Raw genomic sequence first — 22683 nt, 5'->3', positions numbered from 1 at the left:
CTGCTGCAAACACACACACACACACACACACACACACACACACACACACACACTAACTTACATTAAAATCACATAAATTTAACTTGCGTGAACCTGTTTAACCTTAAAACAAATTTACACTGTAAAATTTAAACAGTTCTTTACAACCACTTGTTTTCGTCTCCTCGGGGGAGGAGGGTCTCCATGAGAGGACTGTGTAAACACACTTACGGTCCAGTCATATGAATAATACAAGCACACATGCACACAAGCTGTGCTCTCCGTATGGAAGCAGGCAGTATTTTAAATCTGCTCTGGGAAACATTTGTTGGCAGATGCTTTGTGAAAGCTCAGCTGACCACTTGTAGCACTGAACTCATCACTCTTCCCAGTGATTTTAACATTGCCATTATTTCAGACAGATTGGCCAAACTAGTGCTGGAATGTAAGAGATGAAGTTCAACGAGAACTCAAACCATCTCAGACTCTGAGCGATTACGTCCTGCTAAGTCTGATCTGACATGACGCTGACACAGATTCTTGATGCTCTCATTGTTTTGCATGAATCCTAATTCTCTGAGGCATTACAGTTCATTCTCTTAATCAGTTTAAACGTTCATCACAAGTCGAGCTGTGAAACATGTGTAATTCTTCCTGGAACAACTTGAAATCACAGCTCAGTGGCGTCTTTGTATTTATGAAACTTTTCAGGGAGAGATTCAAAGACTTGTTTTCTTAGTGGATTTTTGTAAAATTAAATTTCTCATTAAAAGAGACACTTAACTCATAGTATCATGAGAAATACAGAATTGTGATTGAAACATGTCCTCTGTTGTACTGAGGTACAGATACAGTCCAATCACAAGCTCAAAACAGAGAAATGGAAAATTTAAATATTGAGCCATTGGTATGTTAACATGTAGATATGTGTTAGATGTATTTGCATGGCTTGGTTGGGTTTCTCCTGCACAGTTATGAAAATATACCTCTCCTGCCAGCATTCAGTGGTGTGATACATGTAAAAACATACAATTTCATAATATGAATTCATGTGTTAATTTGATGTAAAGGCTACAATAAAAACATCTGAATAGCCTAGACTGTTCTGAAAATAACCAGATACAGCATGGATGGATTGTCCTGATAATGAACAAGATTATTGTAAAGGCAGGGAAATTACATAAAAAAAACATGGCCTAAGGCTCATCATAAGACTTTATGCCCACCCAGATCTACTTCTTCTCTTGAGTTCAGTCTTAGTTTATTGTACAATTTGAGAAAGTTCCCACTCTCTCTGTATCATCTCTCTAATGTATCCCTTTCCCCCTTTTTTCCCTTTCATTACCCGTCCTCTTTAATCTAAAATGGTAGGGATTAATCCCTGTCTGTTTATGTCCTCTTAATTCTCCCTCTAAAACTCTTCATACTGTAGATGAAGTCATTTGAATACTGGTGCAACATGTGAACGAGAGGGAGGGAGGAGAGAGAGAGAGTGAAGAGCAAAGAGAGGCAGAGGGGGGATTAAAAGCCTGCGAGAGGAGAAAGTGATGCTGTTTCTGCAAAGAGACACACGAGTGAGCTGCTTTCTGTTCAGTCCAGTTGGATTTCTTGGAGCTGCTTTTCTCAGTGACATGTCTTGACTTTAGATCAGTCAATCAGGATTGCTCATGGGTGAATGAGATATTTTTTTTTCAATCCTGCTTGTATCCAGTGTGACATCTGCTAACGAGAATGGGCTACTCGGAGGTTTTCTTTAACTTAAGAGCTTGAACTTGAAGTCGACAGAGAGGAGAGCAGACCCAAAAAAAAAGTGAAAGAGGAAGGAAACATTTGGGCAGCAGCTGGACAGTGGCAGGAGGAGACTGGAGAGGTTGTGTAATGGGCAACTGCACCAATCCATCCATGAAAGACAAAATGAAGGTAAGAGCATTTTGTTCTGACTTACTGGAGCTAAATGCTCTTGCTTACACTAAAATAAGATTGTTGGTCAAATTTAAATGAATCGCTTCAATTTCCTAGCACACAACTGAATTAAGTTTATATGTATTAAGTGAACAAGTACTATTAATGTTAGTGGTTTAGGTCAGATCTACTTAAATCATTTGATTTTCTGCAATCATACTGAAAGAAAACAGTGTTTGAGTTGCAGCAGATAAATTTGAACAAATGTGGACGTCAAATGCAGAATGCTAATGGAGCAGTAAATCTGATTTTTGCACTTTTGCTGAAATTCAGGTATCAATTTAAAGGACAAAACTGTAATAAAATAAAATCTACAAACATAAACTGCCTTCACCAGAGCAGAAAGACACATGAGAATGATTTTATAGGACTTTACTTTAACTATAACTCAAATATACTTTTGACAGTTTTTTATTATTATTTGCAACTTGCCTTCATTATTTATTGTCTGATTTTATTGCTTTTATTTAATATGTTTCTCTAAATGCATAAAATATTGACCAATGTGTCGAAAGTCCTGCATTAGATGTTTTAAATCACCAATATAAAATGTTTTTAAGGCACAGTTTGGAGTACAGGACAACCTGGTAGCATGACCTCTTCTGAAAAACACAACTTCACTGGTCATGCAGTAAATTAGGCTCCTATTGATATATGATTCATGCATGCAGGCTATTCCTTGCAGTCACCATCTACATGTGGTGATGCAATATCACAAGCTTTCTTGATCTCAGTCGCTGTTAAACAATCCGTTTTCTCATTCTTATTGTTGATATTTTTATTCTTGTTTTTTTTCTTTTTACGTAGGAATAATGATAAATTAAAAGCAAAATCATGTGCTTTTCAACATTTCTGACATCAAAAAAGTGAAAAACACACACTGCGCTATGAAAATTGCTAAAATGATTGAAAGATATTATCAGGAGCATGTCGTAGCAGTGTTACAGACAAGATGTCAGTCATTAGACCAGAGACTTAGCACCATCTCCTCAGCCAGGGTCAGCAGAATAAGACTGCAGCAAGATGGAGACTTAAAGAGAGGGTTGACATCAAGACACAACAAGAATAACATCTGATGTTAGTGGACTGCCTTTAAATACTAAGAAGTCTCTGGGTCACAGTCAGTGTTTGCACGATGGGTCCTTCTTATAAGATATCGACGTTCTTTAAGTGTGGAGAAATCAGGGACAGTAGATGAGAGTGGTGGTTTAACAGCCTGGTCTTCCTCAAGTGGCTGATTTGTTGGCCCCTGCGGGGAAAGGTGGAGGTGAAGGATACAGGCCAGCAGGGTCTGCAGCTGGAGGTAGAGGAGGAACAGGAACTGGAGGAAAAGCCGTTCAAGGAATCCTTGGGTGCGCTGGTGAAGAACTGTCACATGCTGTCCAACATCGTGGGCCCAGCCTGCATCTTCCTCAAACGGGGCTTGCGAAAATTTGTATGTAACAGAAAGCAACGCACGTGTGTGCACACTGTGTCCTCACGTGACCCCAGCGCCACTTTTCCACTCATTTCGATTCATTTTCATCCCTTACATCGTGGCTGACCCTCCTGCTGTCCAACAAACCAGCTCAGTCATCCTCCTGCATCACTGGCCGAGGTCAGACAATTAAATCTCTGGCACCGCACATGCTCACAGGGGTCGATCGCCGGGTTCCATGGAAAATCATTGACTGGCTGTGCGGAGCTTGTGCTATAATGTGAGGAACACAGTGATCAAGGCTGAATTTCTAATCAGGGAGAGTGGGAAACTTGTCGCTTAAACAGCTACTAAAAATACCAAAAAGAGGAAACAAGTCTTTACTGAAACCCTGAAACAAAAGTCTGACTCTCAAACTGTGCACTGATGTGTCTGTTTTATGTCCTATAGGTTAACGTATTACTGCAGACAGAAACAAATCAATGGATTCATTAGAAGGAATCATTTGCGAGTAGGACTCCAACTTCCTCTTGTCCCTAATTTCATTCTGACCTGACAAAAATAATAGAATAACCGCATGTAGAGAGGTAGAACAGAAACCTACCAGTTTAAAGAAGTGCAACAGCTTTGGTTTGTGGGATGGGATTTTTCCAGTGTTGTAAGTCAAATCTTTGTTCTGTTTTATTAATATGAAAACCCAGCAAAATGAAAGTTAATTTAACAGTGTGTCCAGTTTTAATGTCCCCTCTAATCAGGTTAAACTGGTTGTTCTTCTGTTGTAATGTTGCCTGACCTTTAGCTATTACACATCTAGCTTATTGTGTAAAAATGAGGTTGAGGATTTTATCAGAGCAACCAAAGTAAATAAACTGATCTCTGCGGATTTGCCCCGTACTGTTTCTCTGTAAAGCTCTTAGCCGAGCATCCTCTGTACTGAATCTCCATCGTGTGTGCTTTTGTGCTTGCATGCAAACCTGAGTGCAATATACATCTAGTAGTTCATGTATATGAATAATGGACATGTGTCCAAAGATCTCTGTGAAACTAAAGCTCCCAAATCTCCTAATCTCTAAATGTGTGTTGCCGAGAAGCCTCCCACATCTAATCTGGTTACCCACTGTAATTTATGGGACATTAATTGTCACATATAATACACCATAATATGATATTGATTTAATCCATGTAGATTTAGACACTACTTGTCATGTTAAAATGCCTTGGATTTGTCTGTGCGATTCACTGAACTGAGAAACTTCACTCTACATTTGCAAATCGCAATGAAGTATGTGGTTTGAAGAAAAAACACAACGCAGACAGCCCCATCATCGCACATTCTCCATCTCAGTTCAACCATATAAAGCCAAACTCATTCATCAAAACACTGGCCAGATTTCAAAACTCTGAAAAATATTTGTATACACAATATTTTCCACTCATTAATCATTTTTCTCAGTGTTTTGCTTAACGTTTGTGTTCATTTCCTCCTTGTTCAGAGTGTCCTCATAAAGCGACATGTGTGTGTGTGCTTGGCTCATGTTTCTATAAGTAGACCTGTGGTTGTATCTGTGCACTATGTTCACTGTATTTTGCGCTTAAGTGTTTCTTAGTTGTGTGTGTGTGTGAGAGAGAAGTTTGGCACCGCATGAAGCAACAAGCTAATATGTGACACTTGTCCCTCCAACAGGACAGAGAGCTGAGACCAGAGGAGATCGAAGGTGAGATGATTAATGTGCAGAAAACCACAGCGTGTTTTTGGATTAAAGCATCTCAACGTGACACGTGACTTATAAATGTGCTCTCTGTGTGTTTTTACCAGAGCTCCGTGAGGCCTTTGTGGAGTTTGATAAGAATAAGGACGGCTACATCAGTCACAAAGACCTGGGGGAGTGCATGAGGACCATGGGATACATGCCTACGGAGATGGAGCTCATCGAGCTGAGCCAGCAGATCTGTGAGTGGAGCCGGAAACACCTGAGACAGCAGAATAGAGGACAAGGAGGAGAACAAGAAAAGAAAAACAAAGACTAAATCAAGCAGCTTGCATTGACTCTTAATGCAGTTAGTTTATAATAATTTATGTGAAGGCATCAGGAGAAAACTGCAAATGAATAGAGAACAGCACTGATTTGTGGTAGTTTTATGCATCATTGCATTTGTGTTTTTCAGGCGGAGGTAAAGTTGACTTTGAGGACTTTGTGGAGTTGATGGGACCCAAGATGCTGGCAGAGACAGCGGACATGATCGGAGTCAAAGAACTGCGAGATGCATTCAAAGAGGTCAGCTTGCACATACTGTTATATAAACAGATAGGGCCGTTTTAACTCATAAAACTCAGGTGTTACATTATTAATTGCTGTGTTTCATTTCAGTAGCTTAGAGTGTGGTCTAATCTCATTCATGTGAAAACAATAATGGTACAACACGCAATAGAAAAATGAAAAAAGATGGTGCTCATGGTGTTAAATCTTCAAATGTGCAAAAGAGGCATACAAGAAATGAACACTGTGAAGCTTTAATAATCTGTCAGTTGCATGGCTTGTTCGTAAATGAAGTAAAGAAAACAAGCGCGTGTCCTGGCAAGCCTTTATCGGGGTTTAAATGAGGAGACAATACAAGAAACTGATATTTTCAAGGTGATAGATAACACATAATCTTTCGCAAGAAAGTCAAAAGTGTAGACAATTTACACCAATGATGGCTGCTTTCCACTCGGGCCAGACAGTTTCAGGATGTTCTGAGCTGCTTAATGAACACTATTGATTACACCTGCATTGTTCCTGCTGTAAGAAACCAAACAGACGGGAGAGGATGAGTGCTATTCCAATACTACAAGCTTTGCAAGCAAAAGCCTTCAGAGACAATAAATGGACAGTGAACATATGTTTTGCACATGTTTAAGGAGTTAGAGATCTCTGATGCTGGCAGCACTGCAAAGCTTAATACAGATAACATGGGAAAGTGAAAAGTACAAGATGGGCAGACTTTGACATTGTAGACAGGTTAGTGTTGTGTTTTTCTCATGATATTGCTGATTGCTAAACCACCAAGACACAAAGCTTTTTCTACTGCGACAGAAAAGGTTTGGAAAACACACACACACACACACACACACTCACACACACACACACACACACATTACAAGAAGGATTTTCACTCTGGTGAAAATATAAAGAACGACACAGAGAAAAAGCAAACGAGTGCATTTCCTAAAATGTTCCAGTGTACTGAGCTTGGTATGACGTGATCCTTAGTTTCTGCCTCTTTCTGTCTGCGTTCAGTTTGACTCTAACGGCGACGGTCAGATCAGTTTGATGGAGCTGCGTGAGGCCATGAAGAAACTGATGGGAGAACAAGTGACCAACAAAGAGATCAACGAGGTCCTCAGAGACATCGACCTTAACGGAGACGGCCAGGTGGACTTCGAGGGTAAGAGAGCGTCATTATGGGATCTGCCAAGTGACCACATCCATCTTCTTCTGCCTTCTCACGCCTTTCTTTCTAATTTTCTTTTTTAGAGTTTGTGCGAATGATGTCCCGCTGACTGGTCCATATGTCAGATGAGCTGCTGGATCAAACACTACGCTGTGGTGAACTTACTTCATTTGCTCTGAAGATCATGTGTGTAAATTGATATTTTTCTATAAAATATACAAAAGGGGAAAAAAAAAACAACTGCAGCTCTACAATTAACAAGACTGCACACGTCTGAATTTGAGGTGAAATATAAAGCATTTGAACAGCTGTGAAACATATCAGAAGCTTCACAGTTCACATTTACAACTTTCTGGGGTTTTTTTAGATGTATTTTTATATATGAGTGTTTGTTCTCTGAGTGTAAAATCTTGCTTGTAAATTGTAAAAAAAATATTTTTTAATCAATAAAATATATAAGCATTGGATGAACTGGTTAATTATTCTGATCATTTAATCACATTGTTAAAGAGCCAGGCCACACATATGGACAGAAGTTCAGTTATTTGACAGTCAAATGGTTTGCTGAGTCATTTCACAACAAAATAAACTAATGCAAAAGTTTGCATCAGATTTTTTTGTTAGTTGTGACAACCTCGAATAAAATTATGCTCAACCAACAAACAATTTTCTAAGGGAACTATCTTTTCCTTTTAATTTTCCTTTTAATTTTTTAAAGGGCTTGATATTCTGACCTCTAGAAGGAGAAAGGATTTGAAGCCAATTTAATTAACTTACTGTAACTTGAATTTGAGTATTAATCAATAAATGCAGAAATGTCACTTTAAATTACACACAATGTTAAGTTGGTGTAATGTTCTTGTGTCAACACAACTCATCAAAACTATGTTTGCAACTTAAAAGATCTACCTACACCACAAATCAAAATATCATTAAAATGCATTTAATTACGTGATGGTAACAGGAACACTGGATTATTTCTTACAGAGTAGGCAGGAGGAAAGCTCCACATCTCAAAAAGTGATTCAGCAAGGTAAACATGCCACATCGAAGTCAGACGACGTCCAAAAACACCACAATTTCCTAATTACTTTACTAACAAACGTTTTCATCACTAAAGTTAAATTTAAGCTCACAATGTTTGCCTTCGCAGCCTGCACAGTCTCATATTTCTGGCGCTCTCTGTCTGTCAATCAAAACAGTGTCAAAACATTTGATTATGTTGCGTAGTAGTGAGGGACTATGGGAGTTGTTGTCTTCATCACCACTCACTGACATCTATCTGATGAGTCTCAGGCTGAAATCATGTTTGAGAGATAATGTAGAGAAGTGTTAGATTTAGCCACATGTATTTATGTTGTCTGACCGCATTCTAATGAAATGCCTGCATGTGTAATTTGCTAATGTAATATTAACTTCTAATTCACCATTAGATGAGTCATGTGCACACACAGGTACTGTAGCTAATGTCAGGTTGGGAGTTCAGGGTTTTTCGTGGTCCAGAATGGGCCTTTGGAGAGTCACATTAGTCTGCATGAAGGCAATGAACTTATTTAGCACAAATGTAAGCATTTCCCAATGATTTCTGACAATTTGATGAACAAAATGTCTATTATGCTGCAACTTCAATTAACAAAACTGGTCTCAGTTCTTCCACAGTTCTCATTTGATAGTGGCTCAAATCTCAATGAGAGACACCACAAATTCCTACACGCAGGGAAAACCCTGGAATCCAGTTGTGTTTAATCTGGTGACATTGGGGAAAAGAGAGACGACAAGCAACCAAAATACAATGCACCGTCACATTGAATTAAAATGATGGATTCCTCTGGGTTTAAACATTGTTTGAAACATCTGGATAATCTAAGTACACAAATAAACACGTCTATACTTTATGCAGAAATGTTACATAATACGCCCTTAATATATTTCATAATAATCCGTCCTGAATGTAGATGAGGTGTTAAACATGGACACATTGTGTTCTCATTATATTCCATGTTGAGCTGAAATCCGCTGCACTGTATCAAGAATGAACATCTGGTTTTTGGCTGATGGCAGCTGTCTGTTCTACAAACATAGTGGCAACAACAGAAGCCTGTCTGTCTCCTGAATGACAGGAAACTTTATCCCCCACTGTTGCAGTTTTAAGCTTGAACTTTCCATTACAAATCACTTTCTTTAATTTTACTTTCTTCATTTACCATTTCCTCATAAAGAGGGATTTTGGGCCTGTGTTACTGTGACAGGACAGTTGTGTTTAGAGTCAACAAGCTTATGTCTTCTTCTTAATTCAAAACAGAAAATGGGTCTGAATTTGACCCCAAATTTAGAGGCGTCCTCTTGTCATCTAGCAAAGCCTGTTGCACAATCCTGACTGCACAAAAAAACATGTCACATGATCAGCATTACAGGTCTGAAACAGCTCTGTTGGCAATTTCTCTCATTTTGTATACACTGCATTGCTTGATTTACAACATATTTTGAGTTTTTTTTGTTTTTGTGGCTGGCTACAAGCCTTAATACAAAACCCATTTGCCATAACAGGATGGTTTTACGTATAGCAACCATATTTGGTTGACAATATTTTCTGTTTTCAAGCATGATAAGATATATGTTGTCCAGCTGCCATCCAAAACTTCAGAAAAGCAGGGATTGATTAACATAACATTTTTATTTATTTTCTAATTGAATTCATTTGTTTTGTTCATTAACATTTTTATTCAGCCAATTTTTCAGTAATAAGTAACAACAACAACTATTTTGAAATCAAGATTTTCCTTTTTATTGAAAACTTGGCCAGGATTCTGTACAGCAGAGAGGGTGTGCAATGCACAAGGGCAAGAAGACAGGGGCAGGGGGCTCTAGGCACTCAGTTTCCCGTGATGCATCATACCCTGAGCCGAGAATCGTGTGTAAAACAGCAAGAGGTGTGTGTGTTCTCTCTTTGTTGTCTCAGAGGACTGTGGAGGGGAATGAAGTGAGGGACTTAAAAAAAAAAAGAAAAAAAGGAGTAAAGGGTGGAAAGCAAAGCTCAGCCCATAGGGGAGAAAGAGAAAAGTAGAGACAGAGAGGAACAGAACAGAGGGTGGTCTGGTGGTTCTGGTGGTCCAGCTGGTCCTTCCACTGAGGTGTTGTCTCCGATAAGGGGCAGATATAGATCCTCACCTTTCCCCTCGCTGTGTTAGATCATAGACCTGTTGAAGGTGCTGAGGTGGAGGCCTCAGACATCTCTCCCCCTTTCCCTCTTCCTCCGCCCCTCTCCCTCACTTCCACTCTTTCTCTTTCTCTCCTTCCCTGAACCTCACTTGCTGGCCATGGTGTAGCAGCCCTGTTGGTGCCACTGCATGTCACGGATACGCCTCACAGACTGGAACTGAGGATGGCGGGCGCCGAACTCGTTGAAGTGCCTGAAGTCGCCCTTCTCCAGCAGGTACTGGCTGCCACGGTATCCAGGGAACTGGTATCCCACCCAGCTGTGGGAAAAAAAACAGAAAAAGTGTCAAGTATAGGGTTGATTTTATGGGTTTTGAATCTCCTCTTTGCTGCACTGAAGTCTGACACTCACGTTCCACAGCTGACAATGATGCTGCCCACTCTGTCGGTGAAGCCGTAGGAGAACAGGCTGGGAACGTCGTCGTCCATGATCTCCATCTTGCGGCCCTTGAACTCTCCAACCTCGTACAGGCAGATCTTATGCTTCTCAGGGTCCTGGAAGAGAGAAAAACAGGTTAAAAAATATTGTTTAGAGAGGAGTCTAAAGCAAAAAGGAGTGAAATGGATCATTTGAGATGTTTTTACCATTCTGACGGGCCTGAAGGACAGCAGGTAGTCGTTCTTCTGGCAGTTGCTCCAGGAGTCCCAGCGGGGATACTCTCCCTTCTCCAGGATGTACATCTCACCGCAGAAGTTCATCTGCTCAAAGCCCACGAAGCTGCAGATGAGACAGAGTCATGAAGCAACCGTGCAAAAGATGAACATGTTAAATGTATAAATGCACAAGTATCTTTGTTTTTTAGACTTACGGTCCACACTCAACACGCAGGGAACGCACGCGGTCCATGCCCATCTCACACACATTCATGCACTCGTTGCTGATCTCGATCATGCGACCCTGGAAGTTCTCCTGGTCGAACACGTACATCTGGTGGGAACAAAGACAGAGAAAAACATTGTGTTATATCTCAGAGTGGCCACTATTATCTATATCTGAAGGAGGAGTCCTGTTAGGGAGTCGCCCACCTTGTAGGACATCATTCCCATCTCAGACTTCTTGCCCTGAGCAGCCTTCCCATCAGTCTGGGAAGAAGTCTTGGACTTATCTCCACTGGACATGATTACTGAGCAGAAAGAGAGAGAGAGAGAAAGAGGGAGAGATGTTCATGTGACAAATTAAACCTGATTTACTGATATGAGGTTATTGAGGTAATCAAAGGCTGCATAGAGGAAAAACCTGGTTGTATCTCCATGCACCTGCAGGTGTACAGTTTGCGTGCACCTTACCTGTCTGTGTGTGCAATGCCTGTGCCGAGCCTCACTCAGAGTGTGTGCGGCTCGGACTGCGCCCCTCCCTTTTATACGCTGGCGCCCACAGGAGAGGGATTATGGGGAAAGAAATAAACCTGCTGAGGTCAGAGACGAGAGACAAAAGAAACCCCACATCATCAGAGAGGGACGGACGAAGGGGATGGGCAGAGGCAGGAGGACTGACTGAAACTGGGGAACAGACGAACAGACTGACCGATTAAAAGCAGTTAATGTGACTTAAACTTAAAAAGTGATTTAAGTTTTTATATGTCAAATTGTTAATTTTCCTGTTGCTAGCATCGTTCATTAACTTAAAATACAAACAATGCCCCTTGATTGCACTCACACAGAACACTGTATGTTGGGTAACAGAAAAGTGTATATAGTTATTATGAGTGCAGCTGAATAGCTTTAAACAGTTTTGCCATCAATGTGACACGAGTAATTGAGGTGTGTCATTTTTATACTAATCCTTGTCAGAAAGCTTTAGTTAAAGATACAAATGATGCATTCATTCATGTCAGGGAGCTCCAGATGTGGGGACACACACTACAGCAAGCTGTCTATAACATAACACTGTATGAGGTGATTCTTGGTAGTTTCCGGCTCTTAGTTTACAGATGGATAACTGTTTAAATTGGGTGTAACTGGATGTAACTTTATTGACTTGACTAATGAGTGAAAACCATAGGACTCCAATATAAAACGCAGTGACTTTGCTGAACCATACACCTGCACAGGTGCTCCTCCTGTGGGCACACCACCATCTGGTGACAATGAGATCTCACTTTATAGAGAAATATCAAACTTTTCCTGCCCCTATAACGTTCCTATACATTGGTCCACACCCACCCTCTCCTCTCCTCCTGTGCGCCTCTCTGCTGCGCCGTTAATCCCCACATTCTCCACCCCGATCCCGGCCCTTTGTGCCGGGCCACGCGTTGGACTGCTGACCGGGGTGCGAACATACCGGAGCGCCTTTGTTTCCGCGCCTCAGCAGCACTATAGGATCTGCTGAGCTGGCCGCTGCTGCAGGACAACAGCATCCAGCGGCCACGCAGCTGCGCCCGGGAGCGCGCCTCGCTCCTGCTGCGGTGCCAAATGGACAGTACGCATGGGTCCGAGTCGCAGACGCGAACGCGCAATGGCAGGCGCGTTCCCAGACCGTCGGTATAAAACTGAAGCGCCAGGTTCTCTCAAAGCTCTACGCGAGGCAGGCGGTAGGCGCGTACCACTCCGAGCTCTTCTAATAAAGTGCCAATCTAGGTAAGGCTGCATCTCTGCTTTCAACTCAGCTCAGGGTCACTCAGACAGGTGCGCTCAAGGTGCTTTCACACAGAAACTGAAATCCAAAAGCACTTTTAAACGCCTGTAAAAGCACTTGGATTGCTGCCAGATGGGTTTTCAAAAATCCAGATGTTTTAGATTTTCATGAGAAAAAACTGTAGCTGTGTGACATGAATGAGGATTAGTGATGGTCCTGTAAATGGACGGTGAACAACATCATGTTTTACACCAAAGCAACAAGCAGGAGAGTTGAGGATTTTAAACTACTGAATCACTGATGTTCTACAATACATTTTCTATCTGGCATCGTTTCTCCCAAACTATCATAACCTTTGCTTTACATCCTCTCCTCTGTCCTCATTTGCCACCTCAGGGGTAAAGATGTACAGAACTACTAGGTCCCCAATGATGCAGCCGCTGGTCAACTCAGGAATGGGCATGGCTCCTTTCTTCAAGGTAAACACGTGTTCATTTGTGCACAAATTGTGATTCAAATTGGCTACCAGATGGTTTAGATTTAGATAAACTGTACAACCTCACTGCCAAGTAAATTTCTTACTTCATATTGTCCTCCATCCTGTCTCCTCAGGTGACTGTGTTCGAGCAGGAGCATTTCCAGGGAAAGTGTCTGGAGTTCACCTCTGAGTGCTGCAACATCCAGGAGTGTGGACTGGACAACATCCGCTCCATCAGGGTGGAGAGCGGAGCGTAAGTTTTCTGAGGCTTTTTCTCTGGTGGCAACATGACATGAATAAGACACTGACACAATGTATAGGTCATGAAATGTACTGATGGAGTAAATGAAGGAAAACACTCCAGAGAAGATAAAAACAAGTTATGAAGGACTGTGACTGACATTTTTAGTATTCCTACATGGTTTTACTCTTACATCATATGGGGGGGACAAGTGTTTGTGTTCAGATTTACCAGAAGTTGGATCACAGCATCCTCTTTAAATGCACTGTAAAGGGAGCATCATGTAAACATGCCTCTCTGTCTCTCTCTGTGAAGCTGGGTGGGTTTCGAGCACCATGACTTCCAGGGCCAGCAGTTCATCCTGGAGAGAGGAGAGTACCCCCACTGGGACGCTTACAGCGGCTCCATCTCCTACCACGTGGAGCGTCTGATGTCTCTGCGCCCCATCTACTGCGCCGTGAGTGCATCCCGACTCTCCACGATCTTGTGTTTTTCCACCTGAAAGCCCAAACTCTAACTCAGAAATCTGTCTTTCTGTGTCTGTTCAGTCCCACCAGAGCAGTCGCATGATCATCTTTGAGAAGGAGAACTTCATGGGCCGCAGTGTGGAGATCTGTGACGACTACCCCTCTCTGCAGGCCATGGGCTGGATGATGCCTGAGGTTGGCTCCATGCACGTGCAGTGCGGCGCGTAAGTTATCCTGAATTTTTCTGTGTAGATATGACAGTGAAAACGTATCAGTACGATGCTTCTTTTTTTTCAAAACTTTTCTATAAATACTCCTGGACACGGACACTTAATTCTCTACATCAAATCTGTCTCCAAATGTTCTGTTTTCTGTTCTACCTATATCTCAGGACCTTTAAACATCATGCATGTCAATCTACAGTTTGTTAGAAGTGTAAATCCACCATAATCCCTCACCAATGTGTAGTGAATGTAATGGACATTCCAGCTGGAAGCTCTAAGCATGTACTAAATCCAAACTGTCACAGCAGCTCATGCAGCTCCTAAAATAGTCCCACTAACTCCTGCTGCCTTCTCCCGTCTGTCCCACAGCTTTGTGTGCTACCAGTTCCCTGGCTACAGGGGCCAGCAGTACATCATGGAGTGCGAGAGACATAGCGGAGACTACCAGCACTGGAGGAACTGGGGCTCCCACTGTCAGACTCCCCAGATCCAGTCCATCAGGCGCATCCAGCACTGAGAGGAGGACAGGCTGAGACTGAGGCCACGGCCCACGGACAACAGCTCCCCTCCACCCCTGACCCCTTTACCCACAATCCCCTCCTCTCTTTCTTTCTTTCTCTCTTCGATCCTTTCCTTCCTCTTGACTTGAGCCGCAAAAAACAGCCGCCCCAACCCGACAACACCACTACTGATTTACAGCTGCTGCCACAGAGTGTGATAAGAGACAATATCGCACTGTTAAAGCACAGGGAACTACACACACACACATACGCTGACATAACTGACACTCAGCACAGTGTCTTTTTATTTGGTTTAGAGGTGTCTATGCACACAAACACACACCTGCGCTGTACTCTCACCTGAGCTTCGGCGATGAGAGTTTGAACAGAGGGGAGATGAAGCTCAGACGTTTCCAGGAAAACCTCCCCGGCTGCAGTCGCTCCGCAGTGCAGCTCAGATGTGTTTTGCTGTTGTGTGTAGGAGGTTGATCCACAGGTTGATAACTAATAAAGTCATTTTCACTTCATGTATTCTTGGTTTATTGTTTCTAAGTTTGTATGTAATTTCACAACAGTCTGAGAGTGCATGAATGGTAAAGTGTTTCAAAAAACACAAGTAAAATAAAGTGGGTTTTCCACTTTGCTCGCTTCTTTGTCCTTCTAGTAGGAAAGTCATCAGCTCATATTTTCACAGAGAACTCTGTTTTGTTGTTGTTGTTGTTTTTTTTTACAGTTTTACCAGACATGGCAAGAGTATCAAAATGTTTATATATTCTTTACAGACTTAAGGGTCAGGTCAGGTACTATGCAGAACTTATGCAGCAAGTTGCAATAAAGCAGAAATCTTTATTGTTGAAATCAGACTCTAGAACCAAAAGTGCCACAAGAAACATTGACAAACATAAGCTGACAATAACAAAAAGAAGACAGATTTCTTGCTGGAACATTTTGGCAGAACCGAGGCTGACATTATCGATCATATTTGTAATAGCTGAAAGTACAGCGAATAAAACACTGATGATTCATTTGACAGTACAAAACCTTCATTTTTGGACAGTAAAACTCTTTCTAAACTGTTTCTAAAGTGTTGTTTTCAACACTTAACAGATAAAACAAACTTTGCTGAACATTTCTGCTTAACAATTACAAATCAACAGTAACTCTTTACATAAAATCACAGGGTAAATATCTCAGAAGTACAAAATATGAGCATTCCTATTACACTAGGTAAGTCTGTAAACTCAGCTCAGGAGCTGAAACCAAATATTGTACATAAACTTTACAGTGCTGTTGTTTTGTTGCACATTAAATTCACTAAGCGTCTTCCCACATTAGGATGCTTTTGTCCAAAACAAATAGCTAACATATTGCTCGCAGCTGCTCGTTTCCTCAACATCGGTGGAATAGGAGAACAAAAATCTCCTGTGATTGTCAGTGCGTTTGCACATGGACGTGAACGCAATATAAACAGAAGGAAATTAATACATCACTGGTAAACGTTAACGATGAAACAAATTTTGTATAGATCGCCATCACCAATACTTTCTCTGCCTGCCGTATGACTCGCAGGTAAATTAAACAAATTCAGATATGTATTCTGGGAGACAAACTGAGGAAGATGAGCAGAAAAGAAGAAAAGAGCTGGACATGAGACGCTCATGTAAAAGCACATCAGCCTGGAATTTTTGTTAAAATTCTCAACTTTACTCACAGCAGTGAAGACCGTTGACGAAGTGCAGTCTGTCTTCAACAATATCAATATTCTCGTCTCCTTCCTCTTCCGCACCTTCTGAAGAATCTGTAAAGCAGATGATCACCGGCTTGGGGACGGGACTGCAACCTGAAATCACGTCGATGTCCTCTTCCTTGTCTTCCTCCCATCTTTCTGTCGACTCCAGACTGAACTCTTTTGCAGGATGTGAAGGTGAAACAGAAGGCTTCACGTCAACAAAATATGACAGACTTGCTTCTGTTATGTTCTGGCAGTTGTCCATGTCTTTGTTCTCCAAAATCTCCAAGTTGTCACTGTCTCCTTCCACATCAATTATCTCATCAGTGCTGATGTACATCTCTTCATCCGTCAAATTGCTCTCCGTCTCTCTGAGTTTGATTTCGCTCCACACTGGTTTTGGCTTTTGTTCTTCTCCATATGAATCTTCCACACTTGTCAGCGAAAGAGTCTCTACGTCAATTACCTCCTCTAGTTCTGTAACTGGTGGCTCAGAGACAAAGCCTGCAGATTCAGGGCTCGACGTGTATGTTGCACATGTTGGCTGTGCCTGTGCCATTTGCTCTGAACAAACCCTCTTGGTCGCTATGGCATCATCACTTCTGTCCTCATTTGACTCTGCTCCCCTCTTTTGTCCTCTCCCTGAAGGTCCACGTACCTCTTCTTGTGGCTGGACAGTCGATTCCTTTTCATGTCTTTCTTGGTTTTTCTCTAGTTGTTCATCTGAGCCACTGGGATGCACAGGATGCAGTTGAGCTGGTGGCATTGAACTGTTACTGTCAGATAAACTAAGTAGCTGTGTATTTCTCCTGGGCCGGCCTCGTCTGCGAACTGGTTTGTCTGCTGGGGGTGGTTCCTCAAGAAAGGGCATACTGTCCTGAGAAGCAAGTTCAATTTATGACATTACACAAATTCAAAAAACACCTTTGAGACAAACACAACAGACATGCTGGTGACCCTGCAAGCAGTCCAGTGGTGGCACTAGTGGCTTTAAATGAAATGCTAACCTCACCCTGCTAACAGTGACACTGAGTAAACTTATATTATTGTGTTGGCATGCTAGCATTTGCTGATTAGCATGAAACACAAAATATAACTGAAGCTAAAGGAATTCGTTTGCAGGTATCTGGTCCTAAACTAGTGTAAAATTTGGACATGATGATGACACTACATGATAAGGTAACTGATAGCAGATGATCGTATAACCTTTAATGTCTGTGCAAGATTTTGTTCCAAATCCTATTGCACAGGGAGAGATATGTTTCTCTGGCTAAGTGGATAAGCAATCTCATTTGGCGTAGAGGTGCAGCCAGAGGAAACATCAGGGATCACAAAAGTCATTAAGGGTCGTCCCCTGGTGAACATGAATGACCAATTAATCACTCGACAATGCAATCCCGTCCCCAGACCTTGCTGCTAGTGTGATGCCTCTATCTTTAAATCTCAAGACAAATGAGGTCTTTGAGTTTGAAAAAAAAGGTTCATCCTCACCATAATTTGTGCTTCCCTAAACCTGCTCCTGATTGGGTAGGTCTTTGTGCTGAACAATGTTGACTGATTTGTTCCAGATGAGCTGTCACAGGAGTATTTCTCAGATGATGAACAGGTCTTTGCTTTTTCAGTAGTCTGAAATATATACACATATAGGTACAAAACATTTGACACTTTTTCTTCTGTATTCTTACAGTCTGATTTCACACACAATAATACTTATTCAGTGAGCCAACTCACATGTAATAGAATATTATGTCAGTGTAGAGTGTTGATGTTTGGCTTCTCGGATATGACATTGTCGCCTTTTATTTATTTTTTTTGCTAAACTGCTAACATCAACAGAAACTTTAGTGAAGAAGAAACAGAAAAGTCTGTCACCTTGTGCTCCAGACTGCTCTGTCTCTGTAGCTTCAGTGTGACTGGCAGCAGGCCTCTCCTCTCCAGTTGCACCACAGGTATCTTCTGTAGCTGGTCAGCTTCTTGGTCATGAATGGTTTTGGATGTGGCATCAACTGATGACACTGGCTTTCTCACCCTCGGCTTCTTTTTCTCTAACATGAACAGATATTGGTTTGGTCTTCTCTTCTTCTTGCGTTTGCACGGTTGTTTTACTTTCCCCAGCGTTTCCTCAGTGTGTTTGGGGGAAACGGCTCGGTGAGCAGAGGTCTGGCGTTGCTGTGAGCGGCTCTGCTGCGTTTCAGTTTCATCACTCTGCAGTTCGGTGGTTTGAGGTCGTCTGGCTCGACGTGCATTATTATTCTGTACATGAGAGATGTGAGGGGTTGGGGTCTGAATCTTGTTTTTTTGGTATTTGCACAGGACACTGTAAGGCTGGCTTACCTCTGCAGAGCTCTCAACACCCATCTCTTTCTCTTCCCTGGCACTACAGCTTTCAACATGCTGCTCAAAAGATTGAAGGAAGTGGTCCAGCATCTCGTTCAGCTCTCCCCCACACTGCTGCTGCAGAACAGGAACATCACCACTTGTAGAAATGGAATTACCAGATCCTGTTGCCACAGCAACAACCTCTGTGGACCTATGGACACCAGTAGCATGGCACTGTTGTCTGATTTGGGCTGAAGTGTTTCCAGAGGAAGAAACGATGCTGCTGCTGCTTGCTGGAAGAAGATCTTGAGAATGTGGAGCTCTGTTGTTGTTGTTTGGTAAAATGTCGAGTCCCATCATCACTTCCTCCAGAAGACGATCAATGTGCTCGGGCTGTTCGTCATGAGGTGAAGGGGCTGGAGGAGGGAGCGGGGTGGTGTGGAGGAGGGACGATGCTGGAGACGCGAATGAGGTTGCAGGTGACAGCAGGCTGGTAGACGGAGAAGGCTGCAGGGTGGGGCTGCAGGCAAATAAAGTATGAACATTGTAGAATCGGGTGTTTGGGTAAGACAAGGAAACTGATGGTATTGATTTGGCCCTCGACCTTCGAGGCCTGTCAACAGGGAGACTGTCCTGTAACCAAAGAGACAAGTGAAATAATCAATATACAATACAAGGTGCAGCAGGTGCAAGGAATTAAAATGTTTCTAAATGTGTTGTCAGTTATGATACAGTACCTATACATTACAGTCTGTCATAACTGTTGCTATCCTCCTTGAACAAAACAACTGATTCATTGCTCATATGACCTTATTAATCAGTCAGAGAGCTGGACACAATATCTTTTCTAATATATGGATCAGTTTCAGAGGAAAACACTTCTTGAAGTGGCAACTTAATAAACCAAACAAATACACATACACAGAAACTAGGCGAGGAGGAATAGCTGTCATTTGACCCGAACCAATTTGATGACAAACACTTTTAACACACTGACAAAGCTGTACAGGACAATTGTTTTTCATATTTTTGTTTGTTTTGTTATGTTTTTGTGACATTTGTGAGGAAATGTGGCAACATTTTTAACCACAAATACAATTACCGACTTTCTAAAAATCACAGTGCTGGCTGTGAGCCCTCTAATATCCTGTTTTTGTATTTTACTTGATAAATCATCACAGCCTTTCCATCTCTGCAAGTGTGACGCCCAAACAGGACACAGCACGCTCACCTGTTTAAGCTGCTGTGCTGTATTTTTCCATCCACATTGGGCGTTTCCTCCTCTTCCCTCACCTCCCAGCAGCACATCTCCTCTTTGGGTGAACTCCCACATTTTGCCGCGCCTACTCCTCTTCTGGCCGCTTGTGCCTGATTTACAAAGCTCTCTGGTCTTAAGGTACAACTTCCTACCAACAGCTCCTCCACCCTGACCTGTCCTGGGTGTCCTCATCCCCCACCTGTGCAGGAACAGCTTCTGCACCCTGCCCACTCCCACCTCCTGCATCTCCACCTTCTGAGTAAAGCCTCCCCGCCCCCTGCCTCCTCTTGCTGCTCGTGGGCCCCTGGCTCTACTCTCACCCGTCCCACTACTCCTGGGACGTCCCGCCTTGGCTCCTCGCCTCCTGCCTGCTCTCCCTCTGCGGGGGCCCTTAGCTTTGTCTGGGTTCAGGAAGTAGCTGATGAATCCTGGGATGTTGCCTTGGAAATGCTCGAACCGCTCGTCCTCCCATTCTTCAGGTGCTGTGACATCTCTGCCGGCTTCTTGTGGCCCAGTCCACCAGCTCTGAGGATCGGCGGCACCAGGAGTTGTTTGGCTGGAATAATAAGGGAGGGATGTGTATGGTGGGGCCACAACAGCTACAGATGTGCTTCCAGTTGTTGTGGGTTCTTGTGTAACAGAAAAAGGTTGGGTTTCATTTGATGGGTAGACAACAGACATGGGGATAATTTGAGGGGGAATGAGATGGGAATCTGTCTGTCCTATACTCTGGAGAGCCCCCATATCAATGGTCTCAAAGGAGGCTGCAGGGTGAGTAGGAGGAGTTTCATTTATCTGCTGCTCCTCTGTCTGAGTCCACATGTCATTTCCACCATATAACTGTGTCTCTTTCCACAGTAAAGTGCTCCCATCCCTCACCTCTCTCCTCCATCTGCACTGTCTCCCCTCGTTCTCTTCAGGCAGAGACTCTGTTTGCACTCCCACCTCCGTGTACAGCTCACCTCCTTCCCCGTTTCTGTTTTTCCAATCCCTTTTCGTAACCTCCACCAGTCCATGAATGCCCAGCTTGGCAGCAGCAGAAATGGCCTCTTGCTTCTCTGTCTCCCCCTCCCCTGTCATCTCTCCAGAGTACAGAAGTCTGACCATGTGCAGCAGAGTGCAGGCACCCAGAGCCCGAAACTCCAATAGATGGCTCTGTCCTGCAGGGGGCGCTGGTGTGGAGGCCAGAGCGGAGGAGATGTGGGGGCTGAGAGCTGAGAGAATACAACTGTGTGCAGGCACTGATACACCTGGAGGACAGGGAACATGTCAGTAACTATAATGCCTTCCACAAGTAACATAAAACTTGAATATGAGATGTTAAGATGTTAAAACACAGTCTATATACATACTTCCTACATAGACTACACAAACAGCAACATAACAAACTTTAAAGGTCCCATATGGTGAAAAGCCATTTTTTTGTATTTTGTTGTTACCGCCCAGCTGTACAAGTCTGTTAGAATTTTACCGAGCTGCTTTGTAACCAGCAAAGGAACCAATAGTCATGCAGCTAAAACTTTGTACAATCCTGCCCCCTTACTGCTCACTGCTTCCTGGTGAGCCAGGTTTAAATCAGATTTATTTACTCTCGAGAACTGCTTCCGCTAACTCTAAAATGTCTCAGCCACGAGCAACGCTCACCAAAAGTTCTGCTGTTCCTGAAAGAATGAACACAACAATCTTCATGCACTCCCAGCATCTGAGGAACTAAAGACCCAGTGGATAACAACAATATCAAAATCCTTAGTGTTAGCACGCTGTGTGGCTAATGTGGCTAATGGTACCATTAGCTTCGGTCATGTGCCCAAAGGTCAAAGCTCTGTGGAAAGAGTAACCCTGAAGGACATTCAGAGATGGAGGAAGCTTTAAGGCCAACTGGAAACCAATAGAAGAGGACCATGTCGGTAACTGTGTTTTCATGTTGTGCTTCAGTTAAAACACTCAGCTGGTGTTTACATCTGTTCAATTTTCTTCTGCTCTCTGTGCTCACATGTACCACATTTTAATTCAGCCAAACTCGGAATGAACTTGTTCTTATTTACATAATTTTCTGTTGTCAGACAGTAAAACAAGTATTAAATAGTGACTGAAACACAGCACATTAAGACTTCATGTTAACTAGCAGTCACTTTAGAGTCATTTGTAAGCTGTGGCTCCGTACAGCTAAACTACTCATTTTATAACCGCAACGTCATTTAACAAACTCACCAAAAACACAAGTTAAACACAACAGTTGTGCTGTGAGTTTGGCGGTATGTCCATGTAAAATGAGACAGAAAGTCCTGGTTTCCCACAGTCATTCACGTCTGTTAGCTGCTGTGTCAATCACTGATGCAGTCATTTTGACAAAAGAGGACCTTTAAAGGCAACAAGCATTGAATGTGTAATTTGTTTTTTTAGTGAGTGTGTATATACCTTCTGCCTTGAGCAGAGTGTCACAGAACTGGCTGCACTGCTGCTGTCTCTGCAGCTCAGTGAGGAGGAGGGCTTCAAACCCTGGTTTCTGGTAGCACCACATGTCCCCATTCACTTCAAAACAGGAGCAGAGAATAGGACAGTAAGGGTGGATTTAAAAAAAGGTGGTTTGTATTTCAATGATAGCACAAATATCTTACTACAAGACAGCTGAATTCTAGGTTGTTAAAACTGTAAACAATAAAAAAGTAGCATTTTTATTAACCACACAATAAAGACTGGATGTGAAGACTGCACATGCTGATGATTATTAGAATGTTTTTGTGTTAATATTAACATGAACAATGCACGTTTGCTCAGTGCCTTATTTATCTCATGATCCTCTCTCAAGCAATAGATTTTAATGGCATTAATGTGTATAAAATATGCTTGACAAAACAAATACTAATTCATACAAACATAAGCGAA

At 42.5% G+C, this 22683-nt stretch overlaps 3 protein-coding genes across 5 annotated transcripts in view; 2 read left to right on the top strand and 1 right to left on the bottom strand.

The window, feature by feature from the left end:
* cabp2b (calcium binding protein 2b) overlaps positions 1-7257 on the top strand; it is a 40225-nt gene extending 32968 nt beyond the window's left edge. For 2 of the 3 annotated variants that reach the window (XM_008278304.1, XM_008278303.1), the window contains 5 exons: positions 5043-5073; positions 5175-5309; positions 5525-5634; positions 6637-6784; positions 6874-7257. In XM_008278304.1, coding sequence (XP_008276526.1) covers positions 5043-5073; positions 5175-5309; positions 5525-5634; positions 6637-6784; positions 6874-6899 — 450 coding nt within the window. In that variant the 3' untranslated portion in view covers positions 6900-7257. Of the gene's footprint in view, positions 1-1604; positions 1900-5042; positions 5074-5174; positions 5310-5524; positions 5635-6636; positions 6785-6873 lie in introns of those variants that run through there. The other variant, XM_008278305.1, reaches the window with a different exon arrangement.
* Positions 7258-10094: 2837 nt separating this feature from the next.
* LOC103354769 (beta-crystallin B1-like) lies at positions 10095-11125 on the bottom strand. Its single transcript, XM_008278299.1, has 5 exons — positions 11033-11125; positions 10816-10934; positions 10592-10724; positions 10359-10501; positions 10095-10266 (listed from the first exon to the last, which is right to left on the bottom strand). Exons 1-5 carry the CDS (start codon positions 11123-11125, stop codon positions 10095-10097), a joined length of 660 nt encoding a protein of 219 aa, XP_008276521.1.
* Positions 11126-12985: 1860 nt separating this feature from the next.
* cryba1l1 (crystallin, beta A1, like 1) lies at positions 12986-14508 on the top strand. Its single transcript, XM_008278298.1, has 5 exons — positions 12986-13060; positions 13194-13312; positions 13616-13757; positions 13849-13991; positions 14361-14508. The coding sequence occupies exons 1-5, from the start codon at positions 12986-12988 to the stop codon at positions 14506-14508; spliced, it is 627 nt and encodes a 208-aa protein (XP_008276520.1).
* The last annotated feature ends 8175 nt before the right edge of the window (positions 14509-22683 follow it).

This window comes from Stegastes partitus, unplaced genomic scaffold, assembly GCF_000690725.1.
Source record: "Stegastes partitus isolate 25-593 unplaced genomic scaffold, Stegastes_partitus-1.0.2 Scaffold120, whole genome shotgun sequence".
In the NCBI taxonomy this organism is placed as follows: Eukaryota; Metazoa; Chordata; class Actinopteri; family Pomacentridae; genus Stegastes; species Stegastes partitus.
The sequence above is the reverse complement of the archived record's forward strand: the minus strand, read 5'-3'. Positions and strand labels throughout refer to the sequence as shown.

Bases quoted from the DNA above. Each gene is read 5' to 3' on its own strand.
- LOC103354769 (XM_008278299.1), bottom strand. From the start codon at position 11,125: ATGTCCAGTGGAGATAAGTCCAAGACTTCTTCCCAGACTGATGGGAAG. The intron at 10,725-10,815 runs GTAAGTCTAAAA...TCTCATCTGCAG, and splicing joins CTGCGTGTTGAGTGTGGACC to CTTCGTGGGCTTTGAGCAGA. The intron at 10,267-10,358 runs GTGAGTGTCAGA...TTTTTCCCACAG, and splicing joins ATCATTGTCAGCTGTGGAAC to CTGGGTGGGATACCAGTTCC.
- cryba1l1 (XM_008278298.1), top strand. From the start codon at position 12,986: ATGTACAGAACTACTAGGTCCCCAATGATGCAGCCGCTGGTCAACTCA. The intron at 13,313-13,615 runs GTAAGTTTTCTG...CTCTCTGTGAAG, and splicing joins ATCAGGGTGGAGAGCGGAGC to CTGGGTGGGTTTCGAGCACC. The intron at 13,758-13,848 runs GTGAGTGCATCC...GTGTCTGTTCAG, and splicing joins TGCGCCCCATCTACTGCGCC to TCCCACCAGAGCAGTCGCAT.